Source organism: Durotheca rogersii, assembly GCF_024521655.1.
Source record: "Durotheca rogersii strain YMJ 92031201 chromosome Unknown GGS23scaffold_28, whole genome shotgun sequence".
Classification (NCBI taxonomy): domain Eukaryota; kingdom Fungi; phylum Ascomycota; class Sordariomycetes; order Xylariales; family Xylariaceae; genus Durotheca; species Durotheca rogersii.
Window position 1 is genome coordinate 315,467 of NW_026251259.1, and position 14,797 is coordinate 330,263.

At 55.6% G+C, this 14,797-nt stretch overlaps 4 protein-coding genes across 4 annotated transcripts; 2 read left to right on the plus strand and 2 right to left on the minus strand.

The window, feature by feature from the left end:
* Positions 1-41: 41 nt before the first annotated feature.
* GGS23DRAFT_607278 (uncharacterized protein) lies at positions 42-1,936 on the plus strand (the record flags this gene model as incomplete). The annotated part of the gene is made up of 3 exons (XM_051520025.1): positions 42-176; positions 238-1,589; positions 1,723-1,936. The coding sequence occupies 3 exons, from the start codon at positions 42-44 to the stop codon at positions 1,934-1,936; spliced, it is 1,701 nt and encodes a 566-aa protein (XP_051368565.1).
* Positions 1,937-3,871: 1,935 nt separating this feature from the next.
* Positions 3,872-5,844, plus strand: GGS23DRAFT_264360 (uncharacterized protein). Its single transcript, XM_051512381.1, has 3 exons — positions 3,872-4,335; positions 4,420-4,894; positions 4,978-5,844. The coding sequence occupies exons 1-3, from the start codon at positions 4,116-4,118 to the stop codon at positions 5,690-5,692; spliced, it is 1,410 nt and encodes a 469-aa protein (XP_051368566.1). The 5' UTR covers positions 3,872-4,115; the 3' UTR covers positions 5,693-5,844.
* A 2,358-nt stretch (positions 5,845-8,202) lies between these two features.
* On the minus strand, positions 8,203-9,834 carry GGS23DRAFT_600046 (DEAD-domain-containing protein; the record flags this gene model as incomplete). Its single annotated transcript, XM_051519012.1, has 1 exon — positions 8,203-9,834. The coding sequence occupies one exon, from the start codon at positions 9,832-9,834 to the stop codon at positions 8,203-8,205; it is 1,632 nt and encodes a 543-aa protein (XP_051368567.1).
* Positions 9,835-12,220: 2,386 nt separating this feature from the next.
* On the minus strand, positions 12,221-13,816 carry GGS23DRAFT_607281 (DEAD-domain-containing protein; the record flags this gene model as incomplete). Its single annotated transcript, XM_051520026.1, has 2 exons — positions 12,221-13,648; positions 13,703-13,816. The coding sequence occupies 2 exons, from the start codon at positions 13,814-13,816 to the stop codon at positions 12,221-12,223; spliced, it is 1,542 nt and encodes a 513-aa protein (XP_051368568.1).
* Positions 13,817-14,797: the final 981 nt, after the last annotated feature.

Here is a 14,797-nt window from a genome sequence, read left to right on the forward strand (position 1 = left end):
CTAACAAGTTTAGCCTGTCGTCACTTGAAGCCGACGGCAAGATGATTTCAACATCTGCTATCGTCAACCGGCCCCTCACCACCAAGGAGATTGCCGACCAAGCAAGCGCGTTCCAATTCAATCCAACCATACCCATGAAAGCCTGGCTGCGAACGGCACATACCTTGAACAAGGAGGTAATGATGGGAACAGGCCTCTGGTCAGCTCGCTGAATACTGATCTCTGCTTCGGTACCAGGGCGAGAGCTATTTGCACGATGGCAACTTTGCCCAGGCTTACCTCCTCTTTATGCGATACATGCTCTTAATGATAGAGCGCCTTCCCTCCCACCCCGAAGCGAAAACCTCAGAAGGGAAGAAGGCCCTCAATTCGCTCCAGAAACATTCGTCCGGCATCCTAAACAGCCTCGAAAATATTAAGCCTATCTTAGAGAAGGAGTACGAAGCGTGGGAATCATCTGAGCTCAGGAGGCAGGATCTCCGCCAGAAGCAAGAGGCTGATCGCGTTCGGTCGGAGGCGCCATCGAGCTATGACGAACGTGCGTCCAGAGATCCGGCTCTCTCTGCGGCGACTCGCCTTCTCGATGCCGGTGAGCATCAGGAACTCGCCGTCGAGCTAGCCCAGAGGGAGATTCGACGCAGGGATGTAAACAGGAAGGCGACAAGGAGAGCGGGTGTGCCGGAGGAAGAGGAGCAATATCGACGTACTGCTGGCTTCTGGGATAACTGGACCCGCGAGTTAGCTGACAAACAGGCCGAGGATGAGGAGCTTTTCCGGAGGCAGATGGAGTTAACCAGGAGGAGGTTGGACGGAGACGACGATAGTCGTAGTGGCCCGAAACGAAGCGAACCACAATCACCCCCCCCGCCGAGCGCGATACCTTCCAATTACCACTACCCTTCGATAACCAAGTCCGAGCCGGTCCCATACGATTCGCACCGACAGCAGGTATCCGTAAACAAGACACCGGCTCATCAGCCTCCACGCCCACCCAAAGAAGGGATTCAACCGAAGTATGATACCATCCGCGCCCCCGTCCCTGCTCCTCGCGGGCCCGAACTTCCGGCGATGGAGCCCATATTCGCTGAAAATGACCTTCCGAGAACCGAGACACCGCAAAAGCTTCCGGCCCCGCCACCAAAGATACGTGAAGATCCTTCAATACCGCCCAAAGTGCAGCACCGCCTCACGTTCAAGCCGGCGGCTTACCTCGAAAACGGCGAGCCGGTTCGCCCTATCTTCTTGCCGAGTCAGTTGCGACACCGCTTCCTATCCGTCGCGTCGGAGAACACGAAGCGTGGTCTGGAGATGTGCGGCATCCTGTGCGGTACTGCCGTTAACAACGCATTGTTCGTCCGGTGCCTGCTGATCCCGGAGCAAAAGTGCACTACGGACACGTGCGAGACGGAAAACGAGGGCGCGATGCTGGAATACTGTATGAATGAGGACCTTCTGATGCTCGGCTGGATCCACACACATCCGACTCAAACCTGCTTCATGAGCTCCCGGGATCTGCATACGCAGTCCGGATACCAGGTGATGCTGCCGGAGAGTATAGCGGTCGTGTGTGCACCCAAATTTGAGCCTTCGTAAGTCGCATTCCGCCCCCTCTCCTCCCCTTTCCGTCCCCTCTTCTCCCCTTTCCTCACCCCCGCCGCCCCCTCATTCTCGCTACCACCAGTGCGATAGGGGCACGTTGCCAATTTAACATTTTGCTCGTAGTTATGGCATCTTCCGCTTGACCAAGCCCCCAGGGTTAGATCATATCCTCAATTGCACGCAAACTGCAACCTTTCACGCACACTCGACGGACAACCTTTACACGGGTGCGCAGCGTCCGACGGGCCACGTCTACGAGAGCGACAATCTCGAGTTCTATGTTCAAGACCTCCGCCCTGGCTACAGGAACAGCGCCGCACAATACAAGAATACCTAGGACGTAGTTAGATATCTGATATCGGTCGGCCCGGCTGCGGCACTCCGGCCTGTGCCTGGATCCATTCCTCCACGGCACACCCCGCCGCCCTTGTCTGCCGACGGCGAAAAAGCCTGAGACGGGGGGCTCCGATAGGGTGGGTGTTTGATAGACATAGTTTCGTTCTCTATTCATTTCTAAGTCGCGGCTGATTTACACGGGATCGAGGCCTCACTACTGCATAGCACAGGCGCTGCGGGACTTGGCTCGACAGGGTGATATTAGGAGATATACGGCGCATGATGGTAGGGTGGGCAGGGCGGTAATGAGAGGAACAGCGAAGGCTAATGCGAAATGAAATACCTGCCTAACCTCGCTCACTTCTCACCTAATTGTCGGCTGGCGTTGGTGGCAAGCGGCAGGCCCACCGCCGCTACGAATATGCCGTCAAATATACGATAGGTGGAAGTGGTAACGGTCTGCGATCTACCTAGGTAACGGGGGATCCGTACGGCTTGTCTATACCAGACTCGAGTCGGATCCGCTCCTATTTACATGGCAGGGGGGCGCACTTTGGGGATCGCCGACTATGTGGGATGGGTCGCAGGCCAAGGCAACGTGTATGGCTAGGGGCCTGCTCAAAGCGCCTCCCGAGGCTTCCCATCTCCCCTTGAAACGATGTTGGGACCTGTGCGTTCGTCTCTCTCTAGACGTATGCGGTAGGTAAGGGTGTGGGCTGCGCATGCTACGTGACATTGCGTGGGGGAATGGCTCAGCACTGGGGGGAAAAGAAGAGAACGAGAAGAAAACGCCTGGATCCCGATCCACCGTCGACCCCGGTCTCCGCCAATCCAAGCCACGAGATCGCGATGCCGAGATAGGGTTACCAATATATGTCAAACGACGTCAGTCGAGGCAGGTTTTGCTGCCGGTGCTGCGGCATTCTTCACCACGTGGTAACGACAGACAAGGCGGCAATCTCTAGGTACCTGACGCACCTTGCACGCCCCCTAGGAGGGACGTACCTATGTACCGGGTACCTCATACCGGGTCTGGCCCCGTCAGGATATACGAGCACACGCAGGCACCTATAGATTCACGTCGGTGCCTTGAGTACCTGCTACCTACACCGAACCCATCGTCAACCCCGTCGCCTCTCCGTCCCCGTTCCCGGCGTCAGCTTTTAGCCCGTGTTCCATGTTAAAAATACCCGTTCATTATACCCAGACCCATCCTCCACGTTCTCTGCAGCCATGCCAAATCTCTGCCCGAGGTATGTGGGTAACACGCATAATCTACACGCGCACACAGAGATCCGGGGGTGGCGTAAGCCACGCAACTGTTTTGGGGCATCGTGAACCGTGCTGCACCGGCTGGCGGTCTCATCTACCTAATAGTAGCCACTAACGCATCCATCAATGTCAGAATTCCGGCCCCTTCTCTTATCGCTTCGTTGTCGCCGGCGACGATCGTCTCGCTATTGCCCTTCCTCTTCTTCCTCTTCTTCTTCTCGTTCTCTGCCGCCATCTTCGGGGCGGGCAGGTATGGGGGGTCCTCGGTACTCGTTGGCGATTCCAACGCCATGGTTACATCCCCCCGTCTACCCAGGGCTACGTGCAACCACAGATCTGCTGTTCCCTCTCATTCGACCCGATCCTACACGTTTTGCATATGACGGACAGGGCGGGGAGGTCCTCGTCCGGTTTTGGTGAGAGATGCAGTAATAATAGCTTACTACCTACCCTTCATCCTTCGCGCATCCACGTTGGAGGCTGGTTGGTCCGTACGCCCCCGATCCTACCATGCCATGCTGACTAGGTAGGACTAGGTAGGCGTCGCCGCCCAGATTCATTGTAGATATGCATGTATATGTATAGCATGTTCTCTCTGTTCAGTCTGCCTCTAGTCTGGCCTCCCTTCTCCCCTTTTCCCTCTCCGCGGAGCTGGTCTCGTATTTTCGTTGTATTTCTCCTAGGTGACCGACCGCACGCTAAAAAGGAGCAGCAGAAAACGGCGAGCAAGAAAGAGAAACTGGGAACAGAAAACAGAACAGTCGCACTATAAGATCATACGAGACAGAGACATGGAGTTACTACCGCAACGCATTCCGGGATTCCCATAAGGGCGACGAGTGCTCGCCGTTTTCAGCTACCCGCTACTACCACGTGCCCCCTTTCGCAACGGGCCATGATCCGAGACCATGGACGGCCAGGGTAACGCGATGATCGAGGCGCCGCCCGGCGATCACGGGGTCGGCTCGACCATGATCGTCAGCGGATTCGTCATCGCTCTCGCCGTCATCTCCGTTGCGCTTCGCTTCTACACACGCATTTTCACTCGAGTCGGTCTGGGACCCGACGACTGGTTTATTCTGATATCCGTCCTCGCCACGTTGGCGGTGGGAGGGTTGATTCTCTGGGGTATGACCGCGTAGACCTTTAATAATAACCCTATATACATATATCTAACCATCTCACATATACTAATCAACCCCCCTTTCGCAGGAAACAGCGTGACCCCGGATGGTCCTTGGGTCTCGGAGATCGACGACCCCGACTTCGTCTACCAGACCCGAGATCTGTTCTATATGCAGCTCTCTTTCGCCTCTTCCCTACTCTACTTCACCATCTCGGGCACCACTAAGCTCGGAATCCTACTCATGTACTTCCGCCTCTTCTCCTCGAGCGAGACTTTCCGATGGCGCCTGCTCATCGCCGGCCTCATGGTCCTTTCCTGGTGGCTGGGCTGCACCGCCGCGGCGCTCATCGAGTGCCGACCAATCCTGCGCGAGCTCCGCGGGCCGCTCATCTACCCTATCTTCTGCAACTTCAACTTCAACATCTTCTGGATGGCCACCGGCGTCTGCGAGATCCTACTCGACCTCCTGATCCTCGCCCTACCCGTCAGCTTCGTCCTGCGCATGCGCCTGTCCCCGCACCAGAAGGTTACCGTCTCGGGAATTTTCCTCCTCGGAGCCTTGTACGTCCCACCCCCCCATCACCGCCACTACATCTAGCTACAGGCAATACTTGCCATATGTGATATACTGACCCTCATTGTAGTATCATTATCACGGGCATCGTTAAGGTGACCTTGGGTTACTCCCCGGGCTCGCGCACACCCTCTTACGCCAACACTGAGGTCTGGGCGGCCGTGCATACGGGGATGGCCATCGTTTGTGCTAGTTTGCCCATCCTGCGGCCGCTAGCCGTTCGCATGACTCACTTTTACTACACAAAAGTCTTAGGCCGCCCGTCGAGCGTGACGTCCTTCACCCAAAGCGGCGACGGCACCCACGATGAAAACGGGGATGAAAAACCGGACGCCAGTGGAAGTAGCGGGGATGAGAGCGAAAAGAAGGAGAATCCTAGCGGCAATAGTACGGGGGGCACTACACCGCCTACGTCCTCGGAGCGTGAAGGTCCGGAGATGGCTAAAGCACCGCCGCAGCCGCCGAGCGCGGCCCATCTAGCGACGCCTAGCGAACAGCCAGCGGGCCTGAAGCGAGCGGAAGGGGTATCCTATGAACACCCAAAGCAACACCTGCCCCCTCCGCAGTATGCACATCCTCGTCAACAACCTCGATATCAACGATACCAATACGAAAAAGAACTGCCACCGCCGCCTCCCCCTAAGCCGGGCCAAGAGGAGCGGTACGCCATGTCGTGTCGGATAGAGACGGCACAGGACATAGAAGCGAGCATGACGACGCGGCTGACGACTCTTCTGGATGGCAGCCGCATGCCGCCGAGTCCGTCCCACTACTCACCGGTGTGAGTATGTATATACGTGACTATCTAGGAACCTACTTTGCTCAACAGCACAAACACACACACATACATGAACACTCCCCCGCCTCCTACGTGCGAGGTATATATATATATATATATACCTACGGCGTATTTACCTTACCCCTCCATGTAGATAGAATACGTATAGGTATCTCTTGACTTCTCCTATGTTTATAGGGAGAGAGGTGTATCGATTCATCTTTTCTCAGGTCTGGCTGGGGGGGGAAAAGCTTGTACACATACAGCGATTGTCATTATTTCTTTGTATATACATCGTACATCCATACAACCTATAAATAATTACCGTATGTGGCCACGGATGAACATAGGAAAACAACTAGAGGAAACTTGGGGTACCTGTAGCGAAGTGAAAGGAAACAAAGCAGAATGAGAGAGAGAGAGAGAGAAAGAGAGAGAGAGAGAGAGAGAGAAGGAAGAGGCTTACCGCCTCCTCGTCGTTGTCGATCTATTCTCCGGCCACTCGCCCTTGAAGTCGTACACATATTACATAGAGATGGGTCAGGTGGGTAGGTACAGAGACCTCATACGGGGGCGGGGCTCGCTTCTACGGGTACCGAGGGCAGCCAATTTAACCACTAACACTACCCCCCTCCAGCACCTAAGCCGAGTACATCTCAGCACACCGGTTAGCAGGTGGGGCCCTGTATCCTAGGGCGTAAAAACGGAAAAGGGGGCAGAGTGTGTTCCTGGGTCGAGAGGAGATGGGTACATTGATCCGCGAGGTAGGTACCTCATATAGGGGTGGGGGCCTAGGGTACTTGGGGGTACCCTTGTAGGTACAGATACACGTGGTAGACTAGGGGCCAGAGGAAGGAGAGGAAGACTCTATTCAATTATATATGTCTATGTATATGCCTAGATGTCTACGGATGTGTGCAATGTGTTGGTCTTGTGCTGCTGCTGCTGCTGCTCGATCCTGTCGTGGTAAGACGGGAGCGGGCAAGGCGGCGACTAGGATGGCGATGGGGTTTTTAGCGCCGTGGACGAACGGCGGATATAGTATACCTACACGGGTAGGTACCTAACCTAGGTAGCGGTAAGTGTACAATAGGTAAGTTCGGACGGACGAAGGAGACTAGGGGAGGAAGAGGGGGAGAATTGCCAGATCGAGTTTACCGCCGGGAGAGCACCGACATTAATTCCTGGTCCGAGGGCCTGTTCCGCTATGGACTCGACCGCAACCTCCAGGTGCTGGCTGGCGAACCATCCGAATTCCCTCTCTCCTCATCTCCCGCCTGCCCTCCTCCTCCTTACCCTCTCACCTCGCCCTCACTCTCCCTTCTTTCCCGGCAGCGCAGTATCGCTCTGATCGCGACACGCTCCGCATCGGCCCTCCTCCTCCTTCTTCCTCCTCGGCGTCCCGCTCACCACACATGCTTACCGCCCGGCCCTACTCGCGGCCGCCTGGAACTACCTCACTCACCTGTCCTCGCGCCCGCCCCCCCCTTTCGCCATGGGCGCCGTCGAATCGAAGCTCCGGAAGCCCAAGCCCGCCGAGTACGCCAAGGTCCCTAGCGGGCCCGTCCCCGACGCCGCCGCGTCTGACGCCGACACCGACGCCGAGGGCCCCGACGCCCGCTTCCACGTCGCCGATTCGTGCGACGAGTACTACGACGATGACGACGGCGACGACGGCGACGGCGAGGCATCGGAGCCGCTCCCTAGCTACCGGGACGACGCCAGCTACAAAGACGAGGACGGCCGAGGAGGAGACGAGCGCTACAAGGACCGCGACGGCGGCGGCACTGGGAAGGCGGGGTGAAGTTGGATCTTGGACCACGCCGGAAGCCTAGTGTAATAGCACGAACGACCCGACTCGTTGGCGTTAGACGTATGGACCTATCAGATATCTCTATTTGAGCGATGAGCCGATAGAATCAATACGGCGAGTTTGTGGCCTTTTCTGTTTTGCATTTTGGTTCCTGGTGGTGCATGCTCATAAACGGGTGGGATTGAATGGTTATCCCCGAAGCAACCGTTCGTTGAGATGTCGTGAAGGCGGCCTCTCTCGCCAACGGTGTATATTACTATCTTACAAATAAAGTAGGGATTACAAACTCCCCGTCGTCCTCCGAATATCCTCAAGTACCTGCGCTCCGAGCAAGTAAGCGTTCGCCGGCTCTCATCCCTTCAAGGATGGCCAAGGGTATAGAATCGCGCACCGGAAAAATCCCCTGGACCGGAAACTGGCGGCAAGGCCCTGGGAGGGTGAGGTCAGCATCCTGGTTGCCCGAGGCGTAGAGTAGGCCCCTAATTCTCACCCGTGTTGAGATTCGAAGCACTGCGTTGGCCCTGCTTCGTTCTCGTGATCGGTAGGGCAAGGCTCTCTCAGCTACGCGTGGGGCACGAGGATACGCCCCGATGGTGACAATGCTCCCGACCATCTCGGCGGCCAGGTTCGCGCCAGCAGCAAGGGCCTTTCCTAACGAGCAGATTCCAAGCGTCGTATGAACGAGCTCGTCAATTCCACAGCCACTAGTCGTCCTGCCTCGCCCTGGCCCCGTATGAAGAAGTCTGTACGGGCTCGGGGCGGGAAACGAGGCCGGGGACACCCTTCAGCCCCATTTTCGAAATGATGCTTTTGCGTATCGATGGGATCTCGGATGCTCCCAGCCCCTGGATCGCGAAATGATTTGCCTCTTCGACTAGCCGCTCGGGGGCCCAGCCCATGGGTTTGAGGTACTGCTTATAGAAGCCGAGCCACCCTACGTATGCCTGCCCATGCGCTTTAGCATCGAGTTCCTTCGCGATGTTTAGAATCTCCGGATGGGCGCTTAGATCCGCGGGCACTTTCTCAAACTCGATCTCAGCCAGATCTCTTTGATGGAAGAAGGACTCGTGCGTAGTGAGGACCAAGGTACCCCGGCCCATAGCACCCGCACGGGCGGTGCGCCCTAGCCGGTGAACGTAGCTTTCCTTGTCCGCGGCGATGCCGATCTGGAAGACGTTCGTCACCCAGGGGAAGTCCATGCCTCGAGCAATCACATCGGTCGCGACGAGGATGCCAGTCCGGGCTTGGCGAAACTCGTCAGTGACTCGCGTCCGTCTAGGCTGCGTCAGGCGGGAGTGAATCGCGCTGACTTGCGGCAGACCGGGCGTACTTTTAAGGATGGCCGCATAGAAGTCCACCAGCCGCGCAGTGGGAACGAATACTATGGCCTTGAAAGCCTCTTTGCGGCCGCTCTCGTGCTCTTGGCGTATCGCACCGATTACCCCAGCCGCAAGGTCGGCGAAGTTGGGGACAACGACGAGGTTCTGGGAGACGCGCTGGTGTATATTGACTTCGCCTTTGGGGATGGCGGAGATGTACTTATACTCCGGCGATAGCACCAGTCTGGCGACTGGCTGGACATGCTTGGGCACCGTTGCCGAAAAAAGCATGCTTTGCCTTTTGTGGTCGGTCTTGTTAGGGAGATGGGCGATGATTTTCTTCAGAGAGGAGAGAAATCCCATATCTAGCAGCCTGTCGGCTTCGTCGAGGACTAGCGTATCGAGCTGTTGTACCCTCTGATGGAGAATGCCGCTCTCGGCTTCCAGATGATCGAACAGCCGCCCTGGGGTGCCGACAAGGATGTCGCACCGTCGTTCCAGACGCTTCTCCTCGGCGGCCTTGTTCGCGCCGCCTAGGACGGTGCGGACAGTGTACTCGGGCAGATTCCGGAGCAATGATTTAGCCTCCTCGCCGATTTGCATGGCCAGCTCTCTAGTGGGCGAGACGATGAGGGCAGAGACCATGCTGCCGGGCTTGGTCGGCCCCCGGTTGAGCAAATTTTGGATAGCCGGCAGCAAGAAGGCGATCGTCTTTCCCGTCCCGGTCTTGGCTTGCGCCAGCACGTCGGCGTGGTCGCTCAGGAGCGGGAACACGGTGGCTGCTTGCACCGATGTCATGGTTTCGAATTGCAGGTCGTTGGTAATTGTGTATAGCAGGGTAGAGTCGATGATCCCTTCCGAGGCCAGGTCGGCAAATTTTATATCATGGGCCGGGGGATAGATGGGTTCGGGAATACTATCGCTTGACGGCTGCGAGTATGCTTGCCTGCCTCCGGCCAAGGTGTTAAACCTGCGGGACTTGGATGTCGCTTTGGACGACGGCGGGGGGGGATTCATTACGCCGGTTCTCGGCCGCGGCGTAGACTGTGCGGAAACGAAGGTGTGATAAGCGGATAAGGAAGGGAGAGTGGCGGCTGAGGGTGATGAAGACGGAGAGAGGAAGAGGTGAGCTCTCCTGACCGCGTGCCCTTTTATAGGCCCTGCCGTGGCCCTGGATCTTAACAGGCCTTGCAAGGTCAGCAAGTCCTTGCTGGCAATTCGGGAAGCCATGGAGGTGGTAGTGGAGATTCTCAGGTGGTTGGATACTCTGGACTTTGCGGATCTGCTCAGCGAGACCTCTTCAGCGTTGTATCTTGCCCGGAACCTTCCAATTGACGATGCAGGCGATCGATGGCCAGTGATCGATGCTTGTGGTAACTGCTGAGGAGCGCTGCTGGGCGGACGGGGCAGAATGAATTTTTGATCCTTTTTTTTTTTCCCTCCCCTCCCAAGAAAATCTCGCCTTATCTTGACCCGCTAAATGCCTATCTGCTATCGATGGAGGGGCCTCCTGCGAAATCTTCCTGTCCTCAACAACCAGCCCCGCATCTACTAAGGACTGCTGAGCGCTGATAAGTACCTACCTAATCGACCCCCAGCAACTTTGCACAATTTAACATTCCATCCACACCGTGATTTTTGTCCTCTCTCTCTCTCTGCTATCTATCCTTCTCGTGCGCCTTTCTGACCCGCTCCAAGATGGAACCATCTACTAGCGGCATACATGCCCTCGGTTACGCGTGTCGCGCTGTCGATGCGCTCCTTTCGAGTGGGCTAGCCGGGTTGGTTGGTTTCTGCAAACCCGGAAGACAAGAAAAGCCAAGGCGCAGGACTCGGGCACGAAACGTGAGCCTCCTCGCTCGATCCTGGTGGTGAGATGCTGGCAAGCTACTCGCCTACCCCTCGGGTGTGGCTACCAGGTGGGTGTTCGGATATTAAATTGGGCTTTTTCGACTACATCTCCGTGTCATCTAGCTCTCATTCCGTCCGAAGATTGATGCTATCTGCCCTCTCTTGCTATCCAATAGGGGAGGCAGGCATTTGCCTCCGCCATTCTCTGGATGCGTCGCCCAGTCTCGGCCACGAGTCTCGCTAGGCGACGGGTCTTGTTAGCGCGGCGCAAACATAACACCGACATCACTGCGACAATCCGTGCTGCGAATCTTTTCGCAACATGGTAAAACGCGGCACCATGCCGAATCCCCGAATGGGTTATACCTTGATACGACCCTTGCGACAAGTCACATGCAGGAGAATGCGCTACAGTGAAAGGGAAATGACAGCTTCATGAGCCGCCACAGCTTGCTCAGTAGAACTATCTAACTCACCAGCCCTAAGTTCATGCTCCGAGGCAATGTAACTGGTTCGATAGCTATCAAGTTCACCCAGCGTCCCCTCCCAAAAAGCTTTTTTAATCATTTTTCTTGCTTTTTTTTCTTCTCTTCCACTTGACATACGAGAGGCACCGTAAGGAGCAAAGGACCACTAGACTATACCCGGGTCCGAGGATGCCGCGTGGCTTGCAAAAATTCGCATAGATATCATAACAGCAGGGTGAGTGTGCGTTGCCTCGCCGAGTGTCTAGTTCGAGGTGTCGATCCGACGCTACCACACACTTGTTCGCGTTCGCGGTGACGAAAATGTCTAGTAAAACTGCCGTCTTTCCTTCGACACGCGTGCCGTTCCGAACTGGGTGAATCCGATTGCCCATTGATTGGGGGGTGCAAAACCGTCCTCCAGGTTGCCTAAGAAACATCTATAGTTGGGATCCAAGAGTACTGCTTGGGTCCGTGGTGTCCATGCTCCTGCCGTCGAATCGATGCAGTGCGAAGGGACAGCCGAATATGTGAAATAGCCCAGGATTGAGAGACCGATATAGGCTACCGTCCCAGGTCTGCTGGTGTGGGAGGTAAGAGGGATTATCTTGCTGTGTATGTGCCGATGGGATCAAGACAAACCCAACCAGTCATGGGCCAGATAGCTTGCCGTAATCTGTCAGTGTTAAGTAGGCCACCCCCCCCCCCTCTTTTCTTCGCATTCATTCCTCGTCATAGGATACACGCCGGACGATGCTACCTACGAACTCGCCAATGCCAACCACCTCCGCCTGGGTGGATATAACGCCATAACGCCGCTATTTTGCCCGACCCGACTTCGTCCAAACGTGAAGTAGCTGAACCTCATGTCTCAAGGATGCTAAAAGAACCTCCCCCCACTGCGAAATTGGGAACCGAATTGACAACCAAAGGGTCAGCAGGGAAATGGAAATGGGTATGTTACAAATCAAAAGAATCCAGAAGGCGGGTATGTACAGCGCGAAAGGGATTAAAACCCCCCTCGAAGTGCCCCGTTGATGTTCGATTCACGGAACGGGGTTCGTGCTAGGGTGGGAAGTTGAGGCCTATCATGAAACCGGGGCTTGTCCTCGGCCGCCTCCGCGGGCACCATAGTTGTAGCCACGCCCACGACCGCGGTTGCCGCCACGACTACCCCCCCGACTCCCTCCGCGAAGGCTTTGGTATGGAGGAGGCGGCGAGTCGTTGAAGTGGGAACGACTAGGCTGAGTGCTCTGTCCTCTGCCTTGGAATGAAGCGAGAGAATCAGGTTGCTGCGCTAGTGGGGCACTGGAGCTCGTAGGTTTTGTCGAGTAAGTATTAACGGGGCGGGGAATGTTCTCGGGGTTCTCGTAAACATAAAGACTCTTGTCGATGGTGGCCGGAATTGGCTGGATCTCGGTGCCAAGGTCTTTCTCGATATTATACAGATTGAAACGGTCCTCCCAATTGATCAGATTAATAGCCAGACCCAAATGGCCGTATCGCCCAGAACGGCCGATGCGGTGAAGATACGTCTCGGCGTTCTTTGGGAAATCGAAGTTAATGACGACGTTAACTGCCTGGATGTCAATGCCGCGAGTGAGAAGATCTGAACAGACGAGATTGCGGCAAACTCCGTTGCGGAAATCGTGAAAAACCCGGTTGCGTGCGTGCTGTGCCATCTTCGCGTGGCTGTAGAAGCACGAGTAGCCAAGCTCTGTTATCTTCTTAGCCAGCAATTCCACACGGTTGGTCGAGTTGCAGAATATGATGGACTGGTTGATTTGCAGCTTGGAAAAAAGCGTGTTCAAGCAATGGACCTTCTGCTTCTCCTCGACGAAGGCATAGTACTGAGTGATACCCCGCAGGGTTAGTTCGTCCATTAGGTTGATCTCGTATGGTTTGGCCATATTCTTGTCCGAGAAGTCCTTGACGGAGAGGGGGAAGGTGGCCGAGAAGAGCATGATCTGCCGATCCTTGGGATGGAACTGCAGTAGCTTCTCGATAACAGGGGTGAACTCAATCGAGAGCAGTTTGTCGGCCTCGTCCATGATGAACATGGGACATTCGCCAAGATCAGCAACACTCTTGCCAGCCAGATCAAGAATTCGACCGGGAGTGCCCACTACTATGTGGACTGGATCTTGCAAACGGACAATGTCATCGCGAAGGGTGGTGCCTCCGGTTGTGACCATGACGTTGACACCTAGATGTTTTCCAAGGGTCTTGCAGACCTGCGAAGTCTGCATTGCTAGCTCCCTTGTGGGGACGAGTATCAAACACTGTATCTTGTTGACCTTGGGGTTTATTCGTTCGAGAGCAGGTACGACGAAAGCCGCCGTTTTGCCTGTACCGTTTTTTGCTCTGGCCAGGATGTCTCGCCCTGTCAAGGCCACCGGGATCGATTCCTCCTGGATGGGCGAGGGTTTCTCAAAGCCTGCTTCGAATATGCCCATCAGCAAGTCCCGCTTCAGGCCGAAGTCTTCCCACTCAAACCCTTTAGTGTTGGTGACATCCTAAAGGCGTATTAGCCGACATCTCATCCATGTCATTAACCCTCAACGACAAACCTCTGTTTGTTGCCTGCTGTCACGGGCAGGGATATTCAGGCTCTTCTTCCAATCGTCGTTCTGAGCATCGTTTAGGGTCGAATCCCGTAGTGTGGCGGTTAATGCATCAGTCATTTTGACCACAGGTTCGTTACTGAATAGATTTAGTTGTACGATCTCGCGTTCGGCGGTGTATCTGCAAGCCGTCTCGCGGGTGAATTGCCACTGCGAGGCAAAGCGAGATACCTTGATAATGTTAGGCCAGCGGAACGGGGTGATCGCTGACAGGTTCAGAGGAGACGAAGGTTATCATAGGCGTGCGCAATGAGTGGTGAAGTAACGAAGCCTTGAAGTTAGCTAGGGCGTTCTGATTGGTTGCGTGAGCTTTCCCCCCCCTTTTCGCGAGTGGCGGGACGTGAGGCTCTGGATTGCACTGGCTTGCTCCGAGACGGCTGGCAATGGGTATACTGGGACTTATCAGGGCTAAAGCACACCTGGGTTAGCATCTGAGCTGACAAATTGAAAACCGGGCGACGTGTACAGGGGAATCGGCGCCGAGAAGACGAATGTACGGCGAATACTGAAAGGAGGATTGATGGCAAGGGGAGGTCTTCATATAAGGCTACAACCGCGAAATCTAGGTGGTGTTGGCGCCAGCTGGGTTGGGGGTTCGGTGTTTGTTTAAACCACACAACGGAACTGTGTATAAAGAAGCGGACGTACCTTGACAAGGACTTTCAAAGTTTATCAACGACAAAACGCCACTTTATAAACTCGCCAGTGCGGAGAGAGAGGTGGTGCACGGGGACGACGTCGCGATAGGGGAGGTTATGGGTGGGTAGTAGCCCCAACGCCAACACCGATGGAAGGACGAAGGGGAAGATGATTCGGGGTAGAGAGCGCAGGAGTAGGATTCCCGTGGGTGGTGGTGGGCAGGTCGAGTAAAGATCAGCGTCGGCTCCCTTCGTAGTTGCGGTGTTCCCCAGGGAAAAGGTTGACAAAAATGGTTTGGGGGAGAGAAACTAGAGGCGGTTGAGACTCGGATAGAAAAAAGGGCTTCGCGAGTGGGAGCTGTCGGCCGGGACCAACTACGGTATAGGTCTGGTGAGACGAGGC